Here is a 17,748-nt window from a genome sequence, read left to right on the forward strand (position 1 = left end):
TGCATTTCGGTAGCTGATACCCTGAGGACACAGATACCTTTTAATTCCTTCAGGTCCCTATTCTGTGCCTCTTTTTTGTGAACTCACCTCACACCACAGGACCTAAGTGACACAAACTGTTAACACAGTACTTTTAGAAAGGAATTTCAAGGAATCAGAGATCCATCCATTTGCTGGAAACGGCATCTGACAATTAGCATTTTCTCCATACATCACCTCCCCTTTCGTGCCTGAGGCTTTGAACGTGCGTGTGAAATCTAAGTATGACCTTCTTCACAGCAGTTCATAGTTTCCTAGCACTAGACTTACTAACCTACAAAGGGTACTTGGCGCTCTCCTGGTTAATCATCATGTATTTTCCTTTGTTCTCTTCCTGCTTGTGCTGACTGATAATGGCAGAGGGGCATTCATGAAATCCGAGAGATCAGACAGTTTCACTTCACTGGCTGGCCGGATCACGGGGTCCCTTACCATGCCACAGGGTTGCTGGGATTCGTCCGGCAGGTCAAATCGAAAAGCCCACCCAACGCAGGCCCACTGGTGGTACACTGCAGGTAAGCAGCATACCCAGAGCCTCTGGAAGACGCACAGTGGGCAGTGGGTACGGGTCTCCTTTGGGGTGCTGAAGATATTTTGGAACCTGATGGAGGTGATGGTTGCACAACATTGTGAAGGTACAAAATGCCACTGAATTGTACACTTTAAGTGGTTCATTTTATGTGATGTGCATTTCACCAAAATAAATTTTTTTTAAAAGAAGCAGCAGCAGCACAGGGATCCTTTTTACCTCCACTGACAGACCTCTCTCTCCATTCTTTCAGTGCTGGCGCCGGGAGGACTGGCTGTTTCATTGTTATTGACATCATGTTGGACATGGCAGAAAGGGAAGGGGTGGTGGACATCTATAACTGTGTCAGGGAGCTGCGGTCCCGGAGAGTGAACATGGTGCAAACGGAGGTACTGTGCTCCCCAGCAACCCCCATCAGTCCTCTGGCTTGGTCCCCACTGCCTCTCCTGCATCCCCACCTCCCAGAGCCAAAGGGAAAAGAAACTGGCAATTCTATCGTCAAAACATCCTAGAATAAAAAGTGATATACCTGACAATCTTCCTTCCCTTGCTCCCTTCCTCTTCTTCCTTTTGTTTTTCCTTTCATAAATGAATAAAAAAGGCCAGGAGTCTCTCAGGTAACAGAATCTGTAGCCAGGAGCTTATATTTGCTTATGCTTCTGTGTCAAGGAACCTAGTAGAGTCTCTACATTAAGCTTTCAGGGTTTCAATACCATTTCTTTTTATTATGTCTTTTAAACTAGCGGGTAACCAAACTAAGACCACTCCTGAGAGTAGCCAGGCATTTTCCAAGTGTCTCAAGGGTAATGTCTGTAGATTTTGTTCTTCTACTGTTCCTAAAAATTCTACCCAGTGACCTGACATCGTGAGAATTTACTCATTTCACTCTGTTCCAACTAGTACTTCTATCAAGTGGAATTCAAAGTATATCAGGAATCTAAGTTTTTGAGGAAAAGTATTACATCCTGCTCCCAGGAAATTCATAATTTTACTAATGTTTGATTGTTTTAAGTAAGCATTACACCCACCACCTGGAAAAATTCATGAAGTAGAACAAATTAGGGTCATTTACATTTTGATTGTGCATAGTTTACACAAGCTACAGGGAAACGAAATTCCTTTTTTTTAGTTAACATAAAGAAAAATAGCACATACTATAAATGGAGAAACCTGATGGAGGTGACAATTGCACAACATTGTGAACTTGCAAAATGCCACTGAATTGTACACTTTAAGTGGTTCATTTCATGGTCTTTTTTTTTCTTTAGATAGTAATGATAATAATGTATTTTTAATGTACTTTACAAGTGATCAAATGTTGCCATGTCCCCTTTCTCATTTCATCTTTTTTAAGGTGTTGTTTAATAGCAGTGGGGTGTTTTTGAGAATTGAGTGCTAGTTATTTATAGAAATTAAAGTAAAAAGTAATGAGACTTTTTTGCATCTCGTAATTAAAGGTCAATAATAAATATGGTAGAACTTTAGTAATTAATTTTGGGGAAACTGAGTGCCAATTGTGAGTTAGAGGACCCATTTTTACACTGTAGATATCGTGTACATACAAATAAGAGCTCTTTTCTGGACACACAAGGACTTTCATAATGATCACATTAACTAATGTTTCAAAATAAGTAGTTTTAAGTGCTCAGAACTGTTTATTTTCACAGCAATGTCAAGTTTCCCTTTGCATTATTAATTTGGTTAGCAAATTCTCTTTTCATTATAGATAGATAAGATTCTGCTCATTTCCTCACATGAAATACTGAGTTTCAGACTTGTGGGATCAGAATGATAGAAGTATTTTAGTTCTCACAGTTACTCTAGCATTAGTGCTCGTTGTGGTATTTATCAGTGTCTGAGTGGCTTTAATCGGTCCATATAATATTTGTGCATTGAGCCCATGTGTCTCTCCCTCCCGTTACACTGCCACACATGGCCATTCAGTAACGTGCCAGCTAAGCCATGTGGGGAGTACCCGTCTCCTAGCGGTAAGGGCCTCACACTTGATTTCCCTTGGTGTGTGATAGGCTCCTGTTCCATTATCTTGACCACATGGGGCCGTCTTCCCTCCTTCTCTAGATCTCTCGGGTTACCTTGGCTTCTCTGTTAGGTTCATGCAAAACGAATTGCAGTTTTTACAATTATTTTTAACCTTTTAAACTGCCAGTACTTTTGTACCAACCTAATACTAACTCGTCCCATCTGCTTCACCAGGAGCAATATGTGTTTATCCACGATGCCATCCTAGAAGCCTGTCTTTGTGGAGACACGTCCATCCCTGCTTCCCAAGTCAGGTCTCTGTATTATGACATGAACAAACTGGATCCACAGACAAATTCAAGCCAAATTAAAGAGGAATTCCGGGTAAGTCATGCTAAAGGGAGGGGTGAATGACTGACTTTGCTCCTTATGAAATATCTCTAAGTCAGATCTTTTGTATTATTATTATTGGTTTGTCATTATCTTGATCCCTTGAGGCAACACAGCATTTCTCAGCCTTGGCGATATTGGCAGTTGGGGATGGATATCTCTTTGCTGTGGGGCTCTCGTGTCCTGGTACCCATAGGCACTACCCGCTGGATACCAGGACACATCCACCATATCAGTTGTGACAACCAAAAATGTCTGTGGACATTGCCAGTGTCCCCTCGGGGCAAAGTTACCTTGGTTGAGAGCCATGGGTCTAGCAGAGCCATTTCCCTCCTTTAAAAGCAGACAGCAGACAGTCCCAGAGTGCCACATGGATGGCACAAAGCAAGCAAGTGCATTCAGAGTATTTGCTGGGCAGGAGTTCGTTATTGGATTCCTTATACTCACTTTCGGTCTAAATGTACCTAGCTCTAGGCCAAATTCTACCCAACCTCTTACTCCCAAGTATCCAGATATCTAGCTCTAGTCAGACTGGATGGTACTTAATCCCACAATGGCCCTTATGTCTGATGGGCGCTGTTTGTGGACAAAATCCAACGAGAGAAAAGAGAAATAAAAATGTAACTGTGCAAATAGGGGGATGGGGAAGGTGGGGAGGGGACCATCTTGTAGTCAGCTGCAAGAAACTTGGATCTACTAAAGTCTGAACTCAGGACAATGTCTGCCCAGCGATCTCTTCCCCATGTGTCTGTGTTTTGTCACATAGACACTGAACATGGTAACGCCGACACTGCGTGTGGAAGATTGTAGCATCGCGCTTCTGCCCAGGAACCATGAGAAAAACCGGTGCATGGACATCCTTCCCCCAGACCGCTGCCTGCCTTTCCTCATCACCATTGACGGGGAGAGCAGCAACTACATCAATGCTGCCCTCATGGACGTAAGCCTGGTTACCTTCCTGCGGAAGGAGACAAAGATTTTTCTCAAGGGGGAGGATCTGGGAAGATGGCCAAATGTGGTCTGGGTCTTCCCCTTCAACTCATCTGCCCTGGTTTTTGTTTTGTTTTGTTTTAAGACATGAACTATTTTTTCAACAAAGTACGTTTCAGACTTCACATATGTTTTTGTGTCAGCACCGTTCTTGGCCTCAGAAACCACCAGTCCCAAAGTATTGATAAATGAAACATGTCTCTGAGCACTTAAATTTTTAACCTGCTGGCCAAAGAGCAAGAGGCAGCCATTAAGTCACTAAGGCAGTGAAGTGGGATAATATGGTCTCCAACATTATTTTGGTTCCCTTTCCTCCTAATTTAGGCAGTAATTAACATGGGGGGGGGGGAATTGCCTGTCAGTACAGACAATACACAATTCATTACTTCCTGTCAATTCATTTACTTCTAACTGAATGAATATTTGCGATTCAAATGATGGGAAAAGGGAATGGATATTTTCAGTGCTAATATGGAAATTTTAATTCTATTGGTATGATATCTGTAAAAGAGTATTAAACTTGTTTGAAGTTCTCCAGAGTTACAAAAAACATGTGTATCCTTTTATGTCAGGAATAAGTAACACCATCACATATATAAATGACAAGGGAAGAGTTTTAAGACAAACAGAACTGTTTTAATTATGCATACTTTTTAAGTTAAACTTTCTCCATTAAAATAATTACATATAAGGCCAATATTGCTTTTCTATCAAAAATAGCAAAAAAAATTTTGAGATACTTATTGTTTTCCTAGAATCAAAGTGAAAATATTTATTTTATCATCATTATTCTGCAGATAAGTTTATATTTACTGTACTTGGGGGTTGAAACTGATGATAGAATTCAACAATTGTTAAATATGGCCAGTGTTTTATGTCTCAAATTTGTATGTGTACAAACTAACTTAGCTTCCTCCCTTCACATTTTCCTGGTATATTTGGATCTTTCTTATTTGTGTTTGCAGAGCTATAAACAGCCTTCAGCTTTTATAGTCACCCAGCATCCGTTGCCAAACACAGTGAAAGACTTCTGGAGACTGGTCCTGGATTATCACTGCACGTCTGTAGTTATGCTCAATGACGTGGATCCAGCCCAGGTGAGACTCATGAATTATTGCAGTCAGAGCTTGTGCCCAGGGTCAAATCCGTGTTTGCTTTGTTTGCACATTGAGAAGTGTGGGCTCCAGTGCCAGGTCACAAAAGCCAGGCAAGGATTGTAAACCAGTGATGCTGAAACATGAATGTTAAAAATCAGTTGGAATTAGGGGTTGAGGCAAAAAGTTGTCTGAAACCAAAAAAGAAAAGCTGAAATCAAAATGGTGGAAGTGACAGGGCAAGACAGGGTTAGAAATTGGGCTGTTCCCAAAGGATGGAAATACTGACTGTAGGGAGGTGGCGAGGGAATGGGCAGAGGAAGAGAATCTGTTTAGGAATGTGAACATCACAAAACCAAAATCAGAGCAAGCAAACAGAGAGCCATGAAGAAAGGACATCAGCATCTAACACAGCCCTTGATTCCATCGGGGAGATCGTCACGGTGGGGTAACAGTGGAGACTGACAGGCGATTTAAGGGACAGCAATCAGTTTTGTCAACTCTTTGATAAAGTTATTAAAAATAAATAAAACTGCAACTTGAAGGTATAAGCGCTGAGAATGATAAATGTGGCTTTTGCATAGCTTCTCTTCTTAAACATAAAAAGAGATAGATGGACAGTGATGACTCATATTAATGATGACATTAGGAACATTTTCTTAAAGGGACTTGTCAGGCAAGCATTAGGCCTTTAGGAGCTGAATTTCTTGCTTTAGGGTATGGCTATACCAGTCACAGGCTTAACTACCATGACAGTTACAAGAAATTTGAACTTAGTGAGTTTTTTAAAGATTTTTATTAACTATAGCTAACATATAATATTATATCAGTTGCAGGTGTACACCATAGTTATTCAACATTTATCTACCTAAAGAAGTGATCACCATGATAAGTCCACCAAATCTGACACTGTCCCAAACTATTGCAATATTATTGACTATATTCTCTATGCTGTACATTACATCCCCATGACTTGTTTTATATTTGAAAATTTGAACCTCTTATTCCCCTTTACTTTCCCCCATTTTTAAAATTTTTTCAATTACAGTTGACATTCAATATTATTTTATATTAATTTCAGATGTACAACATATTAATTTCAGATGTACAACATATAGTTAGACATTTATATAATTTAAGATGTGATCCCCCTGACTAGTTTAGTACCCACCTGGTACTATACATAGTTATTAGCATATTTTTGATTATATTCCTTATGCTTTACTTTACATTCCCATGACCATTTTGTAACTACCAATTTGTACTTTCTAATCCCTTCACCTTTTTCACCCTGCCCCCCAAACCCTCCTCCCATCTATCACGCCGATAAATGTAGTACCCATCTGACACCATACATAGTTACATTAAATATTATTGACTATATTCCTATGCTGTACCCTACATCCCCAAGACAATTGTGTAACAATCAATTTGTACTTCTTAATCCCCTCCTCTTTTTCACCTATCTATAACCCCCTTCCCATCTGGCAATCATCAAAATGTTCTCTATACCTATGAGTTTGTTTCTGTCTTGTTTGAGTCCACATATAAGCAAAATTACATTGCCTCTGCCTCTCTCTGTCTGACACTCTCCACTCAGCATGATACCTTTCAGGTCCATTCATGCTGCCGCAGATGGCAAGAACCCATTCCCTTCATAGCCGAGCAATATTCCATTGTATATACCGTGTTTCCCTGAAAATAAGACCTATCCGGAAAATCGGCTCTAATGCATCTTTTGGAGCAAAAATTAATATAAGACCTGGTATATATCGTATTATATTATACCCGATATGATATGATATGATATGATATGATATGATATGATATGATTATATTATATTATATTATACCCAGTCTTATAGTAAAATAAGACCGGGTCTCATATTAATTTTTGCTCCACAAGATTCATTAGAGCTGATTGTCCAGCTAGGTCTTATTTTCGGGGAAACACAGTATGTACCTCTTACTCTTTATCCATTCATCCATTGATGGATACCCAGGTTGCTTCCATATCTTGGCTATTGTAAATAATGCTGCAATGAATATGTGGATACATACATCCCCTCGAAGTAGCATTTTGGGTTTCTTCAGATAAATACCCAGAAGTGGAATTACTGGGTCCTTCTTTGTCTCTTTTATAGCCTTTGTTTTAAAGTCTGTTTTGTCTGGTATAAGTACTGCTACCACAGCTTTTTTGTTTTTCATTTCCCTTTTCATGAAATATCTTTTTCCTATTCCTTTACTTTCAGTCTGTGTGTGCTTTGCAAGGTGAAGTGAGTCTCTTATAAGCAGCATATATAAAGGTTTTCTTTTCTGTTCAGCCACCCTATCTTTTGATTGGAGCATTTACTTCATTTACATTTAAAATAATTGTTGATAGATTCATAGTTATTGCCATTTTATTATTCATATTTTTCTCTTTTTTTTCATCTTAAAGAAGTCCTTCTAACATTCCTTGTAATACTGGCTTGAGGCTGATGAACTCCTTTAGCTTTTTCTTGTCTGGGAAGCTCTTTATGTGTCCTTTGATTCTAAATGACAGCTTTCCTGGGTAGAGTAATCTTGGTTGCAGTTCCTTACTTTTCATCACTTTAAATATTTCCTACCAATACCTTCTGGCCTACAGTGTTTCTATTGAGAAATCAGCTGACACTCTTATGGGAGCTTTCTTGTAAGTAACTAACTGCTCTTCTCTTGCTGCTTTTAAAATTCTTTCTTTGTCTTTAATGTTTGGCATTTTAATTATGATGTTTCTTGGTGTGGGCTTCTTTGATTCATCTTGTTTGGGACTCTGTGCTTCCTGGTTGTATGTCAGTTTCCTTTATCAGGATAGGCAAGTTTTCATCATTATTTCTTCGAATAGGTTTTCCATTCCTTGCTATACCAAAAGGAGCTCTTCTCCTTTTGGTATCCATATGATGCAAATGTTGGTACACTTAATTATCCCAGGGGCCCCTTAAACTGTTCTCATTTTTTTTATTTTTTATTTTTATTTTTATTTATTTATTTTTTTTTTTTGCTGTTCTCTTTGGGTGTTTTCTTCTACCTTATCTTCTAAATCACTGATTCCATCCTCTGCGTCATCTAACCTACTGTCAATTCCCAATAATGTATTCTTCATTACAGTTATTGTATTCTTTATTTCTGTCTGGTTCTTTTTATGCTTTCTATTTCTATTTTTATGTTTCCTATCTCTGTTAAAGTTTTCCCTGAGATCATTGAGCATCCTTATAACCAGCGTTTTGAATTCTTCATGTGGTAGATTGCTTGTATACATTTTGTTCAGTTCTTTTTCTGGAGCTTCATTCTTTTCTTTCCTTTGGGACATGTTTCATTGTCTCCCCATTGTGGTTGCCACCTTGTGTTTGTTTCTATGTATTAAGTAGGGATGCTATGTCTCCCAGTCTTAGTAGAGTGGCCATATGTAGTACATGTCTTGTGGGAACCAGTGGTGCAGTCTCCCAAGTCGCCTGAGCCTGGTGCTCCAGGTGTGTCCCTTGTGTGGGTTGTGTGTGCCCTCCTGTTGTAGTTGAGCTGTGGTTGCTGTTTACACATCACTGGGAGTTTTTGACCCTCGGGCTGATTGGTTATGAGGACTGGCCTTGACTACACTGGAGGAGCGGTTTTGCAATGCTCTACAGAGAAGGATTCACTTTGTCAGCGCTCTGGTAGCTGCCCAGTCTTCCTATTGAGTGTGTCATCCTTGGAGGCAGCCAGGTGGTGCTCCAGTTCAGTCTGAAGCTGGCCAACCCCAGGACCTCCTGAGAGGGGTCCTGCTGCAGGCCAAGTTCACCTGTAGCCTGTGCCGTTCCTGAGGCCACCTGGCATGAGCCACAAAGCAATCTACAGATGGCCGCCACCACACTGGGCTTGAAGATGCCTCCAGTATCCAAGCAGCAAACCAAGGCTAGCTGCCACTAGTGCCAGGCTATGGGCTGCTCAACAAGAGGTACTGGGTACAGTGAGGCCAGATGCTGTTTGTTAGGGTTTTGGGAACTTTTTAGAGATTTTATGAAAGTCTGCAGCATGACTATCCTGCAGGTTGTCAGGCAGGGTCTCGCTCCCCACATAAGAACGCAGGATATGGTGAGGCCAAAAAGGAACACCCACAGAGCCATAGGTAGGGGAGTCATACCACTATATTCTCGCTGGCGGCTGGGTTGGAGACACAGGAAGCAGGAGCCACACTATCCGCAACCTGCCGTCTACTTCTCTCTGTCAACCAACCTCACTTGCTAGCTACAATCTGCCATGCTAACTGCAATCCAAGCTTGCTAGTTCAGCCACTGTCTTCTTGCTAGTCCCCCATTTGCTGCTAACGTAGCCACAGCAGTTATATTAGTGGCCAGTGGCTCACTGGTTACAGCTGATGGCCAACTAGCTACAGCTGATAGCCATCCAATTACATTTGATGGCCATTTACTACCTGAGCCAGCACCTTTCCACGTGAGACTGAGAGCCTGGAAACTGCACTCCTAGCTCTGTCCCCACAATGAGCCAAGACAGGCCATTTGTATGGAATAGCCACTGGAAGCAGCTTGAGTGTGCCCAAAGATTGAGTAGGGCAGATTTTCAGGGAATCACCAGGGCAGGACCACCAATGTTGGTCAGGTTGATGGAGACTCATATGGTGGCTTCCTGTTATCTGCATGGTAGAAGGGGGGAGATCTCAACAAAGAAACAATGGATTCTGCCAACACTTATGTCTGGGAGATAGCTGCTCCTCCAGCCTTCACCCCGAAATCAGATAACTCAGTTCTTCCCCATATGTCCTTGGTGCCTTTCAAGTCAGTGCTAATGCTCAGAGCAAGTGAATCCATCAGTGAGTAAATCCATGCACAGGCTCTTTAAGAGGAACACCTGGGACTCCAGCCACCCCTCATCTCACTCAGCCACAACCTCTGGTGGTTTTCAGAAACCACAGAAGTTATAGATACTTTTATAACAGCCAGAAGTTATAGATACTTTTCTCCTTGACACTGTAACCCTGGGCTGGGGACCATGGTGTGGGGCTGGGACCCCTCCCTCCTTTGGGAGGTATACCTCTGCAGCTGAGATATCCCTCTCCATTTTTAATGGTCACATGCGGGTGTGAGACCAACCCCTTCCACATTTCTGTCCCTTTTACCAGGGACAGTGGTCCTTCTGTATGTCCTTAGTTGTAGGACTTCAATTCACCTAGACTTCAGGTGATTCTCAATGATGGTTGTTCTGTAGTTTAGTTGTAATTTTGATGTGGTCATGATTGTATGCAAGCAGAGCATTTTCCTACTACACCACCTTGACTGGAAATCTGAACTTAGCATGTTTTAACAAAAAACTTTTTATGGAATGGAATTATTTCCTATCTGATAGAGATAAATTTTTTAAATAAAAAATGTCTGAAGTATTTCAGTATCCAAACTGGACAAAATATTTCCTTCCTACAATCCATTTTACTGCCATCATCTGTCATAAATGGCATGACATTCACTTTAATTCTATAATGTTTTCAATTATGTTTGAGGCACTACATTATATTGTTAAGGCTCTAGCCTGAAAGCTAGTTAATGAAATAATAATAAATAATTCTTGACCTCACCTAGTTCTTTAAGAAGCTTAGATATTTTGGAAGTCTTTCTCATTGATTTTTTCGGAAACATAAATTGCAGCCATTTGTAAAGACACCACAGCTTGGAGAGCTTCAAAGACAGAACTCAAAACAGGACTAAGGATCCCAGTTTTGTAACTCACAATGTCATGGGTTAAATTTTACTAATTCAAGATTTCTTAGTCACAGTTATAGGATAAGGGACATGTTTCCTCTTCAGAATCATTTTTCCCCCTAATGTGAATCCTGAAATGTAATGATATAATGTTTTGTTCATATTAGTGAGCCAGACGTTAGTGATTACTGTATGTTCTTTTTAAACAACAGTATTTGAACTCTGGAGCTGCATTCTAAACTTAAACTGTCTGGAGTCAAACCAAGCCTTGCCTGCCCTATGGTAGGAGAGACAAAGAGACTCCAATTCCATTGGGCAGACAGAGCTGATTTTCAGAGTGAGAGAAAAGAGGCTCCTGGGAGTCCATCTTTTAGAGAACACTAAACTGAGCATTTGAACTTAAAGGCTTTCCAATTGTACAAGAATAGCACTCAACTATTTTAAGCATTTATAGGTCTGGTTCATGGACGTGTTATGCACCATTTAAGCCATTTTCTACACGGTTTACTTGGGCAGAGTGCAGAATGCAGTGTGCCAAGAGCCAAGCACCAGCCCAGGCCATTCATATTTCTCTGGTGTAAGTGACACGCTTTTTATCAGGACTTGAACTGAGGAAGCAAGCAAAAAGCAAAGCTAGCTCAGTCAGGAGTAAAATGGGCAGAACCGTTCAAATGTGCATGTTAGAGCTTTGATTACCATCTTGGCTTCCCATCATAATGCCTATTAATTTTAACAGTTGGTACACTTGGATATCAAAAAGGAAATAAATATTAGCATGCTATAGTTTGATAAAGCAGTTTTATAACTTGTCACCAGGAAGTGCTGGTGAAGAAGGAAAAGTTTCATGAAAGCATTACTTAAAAATAAATAAATGTAATTTCTAAAATACTATGCACTTTGCTAACATAGAAAGTACGCTTAGTTATCCTATTTTCATTCTTGATCATAAAGTCCAAACCTCTAACTTCTTTGTAACAGAGAGAGGAAGATTGCTGTTTCAGTTGTCCCACTGTTAACTGAAGACTATCTTGCAATCTTGATTATGAATCAACCTTAGCAAACTTTGACAATTGGATTTTAGATCCTTTGGAAAATAATAGCCATCAACAAAGGAAATTCAACTAGTGGATTATCCTGTTGTAGTACATCATTCTGCTTAAAATTAGGTGATATGTTTTTCATCTGCTTTTGACCCAATAGAAACTTTTTACAAAATAATCTAGTAGTTCCCTCTTGCCTCACCACAGTTATTTGTCCCTCAAGTCAATCAAAGAGATCAAAATTACACACTACTCCAAAAACAAGTCACTGAAATACCAAGTCCCAAAAGAAGTTTAATTTCCAACTTGAAATGCCAATTAGGGTTTTAGGGCTTTAAGAAACTGTTATAAGAAGAAAAGATCTTGGGTGTCCTCTCACATATCTCCAAGTTTAGTATTTCTGTGGGATGTTTATGAACATGTCTCTTTGATAAGCCACCATACCCAGCAGCACTCCTACCACACCGAGTTGTGTGTCACGTTGTGCCAAAGTTCTAGTTACCCAGTAACACCAATACCTGGAGTTTGAGACTCTAGGAAATTGTGTTTTTAATTAAAGGCATCTCCAGGTAAAAATCAGTGAAACATTCACTCTTATTACACCACGTTTTCTTGATCGGAGCTGAGAGGGTTTGGACCACAGCATGAAAATGCAACCCAACACTCTTATCAGTGTTTTGTCACAAAATAGCCCTATTGCTCAAAGTGATTACAAATTACAGTGCAACCCCATGGGAGGATGGAGATTTGTGTGTTAGCAGATATGTGTGCCACCCTAAGTATCTTAGCTCTTGTAATGGCAGCTAGTGGCATCTCCCCAAGGCCTGCCGGCATGCAAAAGTACTCTTACAACAGGGTGTGTTGGACAGTGTCCACATGACCACCTCAGAAAGCAGAATTGCTCATGGCTTAACGATTCTTTCTGAAAAAAAAAATGAAGAAAAAATAGTAGAAGGACAGGTTGAGCTGAGGACTCAGCCAACAAGAAAGTCCTAAATTCCACTTACTGGAAGGAAAAGACAGTGAGGAAAGAAAATGAAGTGAATCCAGGAAGTATTAAGAATTCCTGAATGTCAATAGTGACCTCATTCAAACTGTCCATGGTGAACTTATTCTGATCCTTAACCTCATGTTTCTGTGTTTTGAATTCAGTTGTGTCCACAGTACTGGCCAGAGAACGGAGTACACAGACATGGCCCCATCCAGGTGGAATTTGTTTCTGCTGATTTAGAAGAAGACATCATCAGCAGGATATTCCGTATTTATAATGCAGCCAGAGTAAGAATCACAGCCAATATTACTTATAATGCAGTTTCATTATTTTCTTATTTGTTGAATATTTATTGTGTCACTTGGTGTCAGTTACTGTTTTGAGAGTTTGAAATATATCAGTGAACAAAGCCAAGCTCCTGACCTCATGAAGCTTACATTCTAATGGGAGAAGATAGATAATAAATAATAGGTATAACAGATTTAATAAGAGATATAGTATGTTTGAAAGTGATAAATGCTACAGAAAAAAGTGGGGAAGTAGAAAATGCTAGGGCCATGCACAGGAGGGAGAGAAAGGCTCTGTCTTACATAGATGTGCCATGTGAGCAAAGACCTGACAGAAGTGACGAAGCAGCCATTCAGGTCTCTCTGGAGTCAGCTTTCCGGGCAGCAGTAATGGTCAGTGCAAAAGCCCTGAGGTTGGGTCTTGCCTGGTGAGTTCCAGGAACAGTAAAGAGGATGATGTGGCTGGAGCATAGTAAGATAAGGTCACTTAGAGAGAAACGGGCTGGGGGGGGTTAGGGTGGCAGAGATTATGTAGGGTCAAGAAGGCCACTGCAAGCATTTGGGCTTTTGCTCTGAAGTAAATAAGGAGCCATTACAGGGTTTGAGTAGAAAAATCACGATATAATTTACCTTTTAAAATGAGTACTCTGGTTTCTATGTTGAATAAACTGTAATTGAGACCAATCAGGAGGCTATTATAACCATCCAGGTGAGAAATCACAATGGCAGGACAAGAGTGGTAGCAGTTGGAGGTAGTAAGAGGTAGAGAGATTACGGTATATTCTGACGATAGAGCCAATAGGATTTGCTGACAGGTTGAATCCCAGGGAGTCAATGGTGACTCTGGAGATTTTAGTCCTGAGAACTAGAACGATGGAATTGATATTAACCAAGTTAAAAAAGGCTGTGGGTGTAACAGGACTGTTTGGGGGGGGGGTGGGGTTAGTCGCACATGGAAAGATGGTCAGGAGTTCAATTTGAAACATACTAGGTTTGAGATGACTATTAGACACCTAAGTGGAAATATCAAGTAGGTGTTTGAATCTATGAGGGTGAAATTCAGGAAATAGTTCTGAACTGGACATATAAATAGATGACTTATTGGAATATTGAAAGCCGTAAGAGTGAATGAAATCAAGTGAAAGACAGAAGAGAAAGGGACCCAAGGACTGAGGCTGCGGCTTCCATCAGCAAGAAGTCTGGGAGAAAGGGAGGCCAAGGCAGAGGGGAGAGAGTGTACAGGAACAGCTGGGTGAAGAAAGTGTGTTGACAAGAAGCGATCGCCTGTATCAAATGCTGCTGAGAGCCATGGAAGATTTAGTCCAAGTGATTTAGGCATGGCCCGGTTAAAACTGTTGTCTTTTCTAACACTTTCTTGAATACTGCAATTTCATTTAATTATGACTAAAGATTAATTAACTATTGATATCTTAGCAACATTCACACCAATAAGCAAAACCATATAATACAGGAAACACAGTGCCGTCTATTTATCACCCTGAGCTCACAAGCATCTCCTGATTGTAATTTATCCTTTACCTTTAATTTGCCTGTAATTAAAGTATAGCCATTTTACCACTTACGGTGCAATGTAGTCAGTGCTCATGTTGTGTGTTATTTTTCACTTAGCTTTTGCAAAATTGTAAGCCTTATGCTTCACTTTTATTGGTCTGGCCTGTCATTTAAAACACCTCATTTTTTATAACAGCTGGAGATTACATCTCATAACTCTCAGGCCAGTAGCAGCTTCCTTTGTTATTTACAGGCAGGCCTTCCTAGTGCCCTGCTTTGATGAGAAGAGGAAGTAAGTGGAATCAGCTCACAGGAATTCACTAAAGTAGACAAGGCCTGTTTTCTTTCCACTCCTTGACTGTTGCCTGACTCTCTCTAGCCCCAAGATGGATATCGGATGGTGCAGCAATTCCAGTTCCTGGGCTGGCCAATGTACAGGGACACACCGGTGTCCAAGCGCTCCTTCTTGAAGCTTATTCGCCAAGTGGACAAGTGGCAGGAGGAGTACAACGGCGGTGAAGGCCGCACGGTTGTGCACTGTTTGTAAGTGTGAGATTGAGCTCTACTTTTCAGAATGACCAGCCTACACTCGGTTACTTCCTAGTTCACTAGCTCTTGTTTCACTACAACTGGAGAGGACTTAAGTAGGTGTGGGGGAATGGAGGTGATCAGTTTACCCAGTGAGGGTTTGCTTTGTTTTGCAGAAAACAAGGTATGCACATTTTGCATTTGGATGGGGGTGTCATTGCTATAAAAATAAGCCCTGACCTTGTGATTGTAACACACACACCCAAAAAAAAAAAACACCTGGGTGGGTTCAGTGGGCTCTTGAACACCTGGGTGGGTTCAGTGGGCTCTTGAGAGCCAGTTGTTACATTTGGGGGAATTTTATGAGCTGGATGAATTTTCTAAACTGTTGGTAACTTGAAATCGTCCATATTGGAGGCATTTACATCAGAGAAATCAGCAAATGCTACACATCAGGGCTTCCTCCCACCCAGCAAAGCTAGCTTATTTACATCACACTAGTTGATAATTATATTGGAAACCTTGTCAGAGCCTACAGAGAACTCTTTTTCTTTTATTTTCTTTGTTTTTTTTAAGTTTTGTGGGGTGACAATTGTTAGTAAAGTTACATAGGTTTCAGGTGTACAATTCTGTAAAACATCATCTATAAATCCCATTGTGTGTTCACCACCCAGAGTCAAAGAACTCTTTTACTTTGTGGTTTTTAAGAGAGTTTTGTTTTGGATTTTTGTTTTGTTTTATTTTGTTTTGTTTTTGAACTGGGAATGTAAGAATATATTGGAAAGGTTTGGTTAGAGTCATTGTCTCCAAAGTGTGGTCTCCAGGCCACCACTTTTAGCAGGTGCTAAAACGGGAAAGCCTGTGCTACAGAGCCGTGACTCCCATCCTTGGCTACTACCGTGTTTCTCCGAAAATAAGCCGGATAATCAGTTCTAATGCGTCTTTTGGAGCCAAAATTAATATAAGACCCAGTATATTATATTACATCATATTATATTATATTATATTATATTATATTATATTATATTATAATGTTATATTATACCCAGTCTTATAGTAAAATAAGACCAGCTATTATATTATACCTGGTATTATATTATATTATATTATATTATACCCAGTCTTACCCCGGGTCTTATACTTTTTTGCTCCAAAACATGCATTAGAGCTGATTGTCCGGCTAGGTCTTATTTTCGGGGAAGCACAGTAGTTCAGTCATTTAGAAAGCTTTAAAAAAAGAAAACAAAAATCCATGCCCAAGCCATACCCAAACCCCATTAAATCAAAACCACTGGTTGGGGAAGGGGGGGTGGACCTAGACATCAGTTTTTTAAAGCTACTAAATAGTCTCAGTGCCAAGGTGGAGAGCTACTGAATAGACTTCCATGCTTTTCAAAGCACTTTCACCTGCATTTTCTCATTGGTGGTGATATGTAGCTAATCCGCCAGCTGAAATTGGCTTAATGGAGCAGGCAATTAGAAAGTCATGGCAGTTAGGGAAGATGTTTAGAGAAATGGTGGAATCTTAAAGTATTAAGCTTATGTCTCTTTTCAGCAGTGTCGTCAGAGGCATACAATGAGATCTCTCCCAAATGGAAGGGAAAATAAAGTTTTATTCTGGGCCCACCAACCTTCATTAAAATGACAAGCTTGGCTAAGCTGGGTTACTTTCTACTCCTGTCTTTATCTCACACAATGCCACCCCCTACCCAGGGAGGGCCCAGCAGGCCTCCCTTGCAGCCCAGAACTCTGCGCTGCTTCTCACAAGTCAAAACGCGGCAGTGCCTCATTCTGCAGGAACCTGCTATTTCCTTGGAAAGAGTCTTATGAACCTTCTCACTCCTAACTCTCACCCAGAGGTCCAAATTCTTTGTTCTCTGAAAAGTTGTTTATTAACACCCCACCACCATCACCACCCTTACTACTTTCTGCTTCCTTTTCATGGACTCAGTTCATTAAAAATATCTCTGCCAAGAAAATGCCAGAAAATGAATGATAACATCTCACATCCCTGTTTTTATTTCTTTAAGTCCTCGTATAACCTCCAATCAGAAAAAGATCAGAGGGTCACCTGTGTGAATTAATACAATCCTGGCAAGGAAAATAGACATTTTAGTTAGAGTTTGTATTATGTCTAAGTTTAAAAAAAAAAAAAACTGAAAATAGTTTGCAGATGCCCATTTCTGCATCTGTAGTTCACTGACATGTGGAACCAGGAATATAATGCATGGCAACCCTTTGATTAGTAGCTTCCTTATGATGGCTAGTCTGTAACCCAAAGGACTAAGTCACAGTGGGAAATCTGAGGCACCAGGACAGGCCTGAGAAGATAAAAAGACCACTTATATCACTGCACCTTGTAAACAACCACCAACTATACTCTTCCTGGACAAAGCTGTGACCCTAGAACTAAACAGTTATATCACCTTCCCATGTGATATCTAAAATAGTGGGCTATTCTTTAACTGCAGTGGGCAATGGTGGGCATCTGTTGTTTCTGCCCTCCTGCCAGCCCAGCACCGTTTCCCCTTCTTCTGGTGAGAGAACTTTGATTTTTCTTTGAGCACCATTCTCCCCCACTACAGAGTCCTTGTGGTTCCTGTGGTGCTGCCTCTTGCTCTCTTGGGATCAGGGCAATATGAGACCCAGGCCTGGTGAGG

General features: G+C 40.5%; 1 protein-coding gene across 8 annotated transcripts in view; it reads left to right on the top strand.

The window, feature by feature from the left end:
* PTPRM (protein tyrosine phosphatase receptor type M) overlaps positions 1-17,748 on the top strand; it is an 824,073-nt gene that overhangs the window by 794,607 nt on the left and 11,718 nt on the right. For all 8 annotated transcript variants that reach the window (XM_081079020.1, XM_081079013.1, XM_081079015.1 and 5 more), the window contains 7 exons: positions 400-554; positions 822-957; positions 2,783-2,932; positions 3,705-3,878; positions 4,894-5,025; positions 12,923-13,048; positions 14,940-15,103. In XM_081079020.1, coding sequence (XP_080935146.1) covers positions 400-554; positions 822-957; positions 2,783-2,932; positions 3,705-3,878; positions 4,894-5,025; positions 12,923-13,048; positions 14,940-15,103 — 1,037 coding nt within the window. The remainder of the gene's footprint in view (positions 1-399; positions 555-821; positions 958-2,782; positions 2,933-3,704; positions 3,879-4,893; positions 5,026-12,922; positions 13,049-14,939; positions 15,104-17,748) is intronic.

This window comes from Rhinolophus hipposideros (assembly GCF_964194185.1).
Source record: "Rhinolophus hipposideros genome assembly, chromosome: 17".
Lineage (NCBI taxonomy): Eukaryota > Metazoa > Chordata > Mammalia > Chiroptera > Rhinolophidae > Rhinolophus > Rhinolophus hipposideros.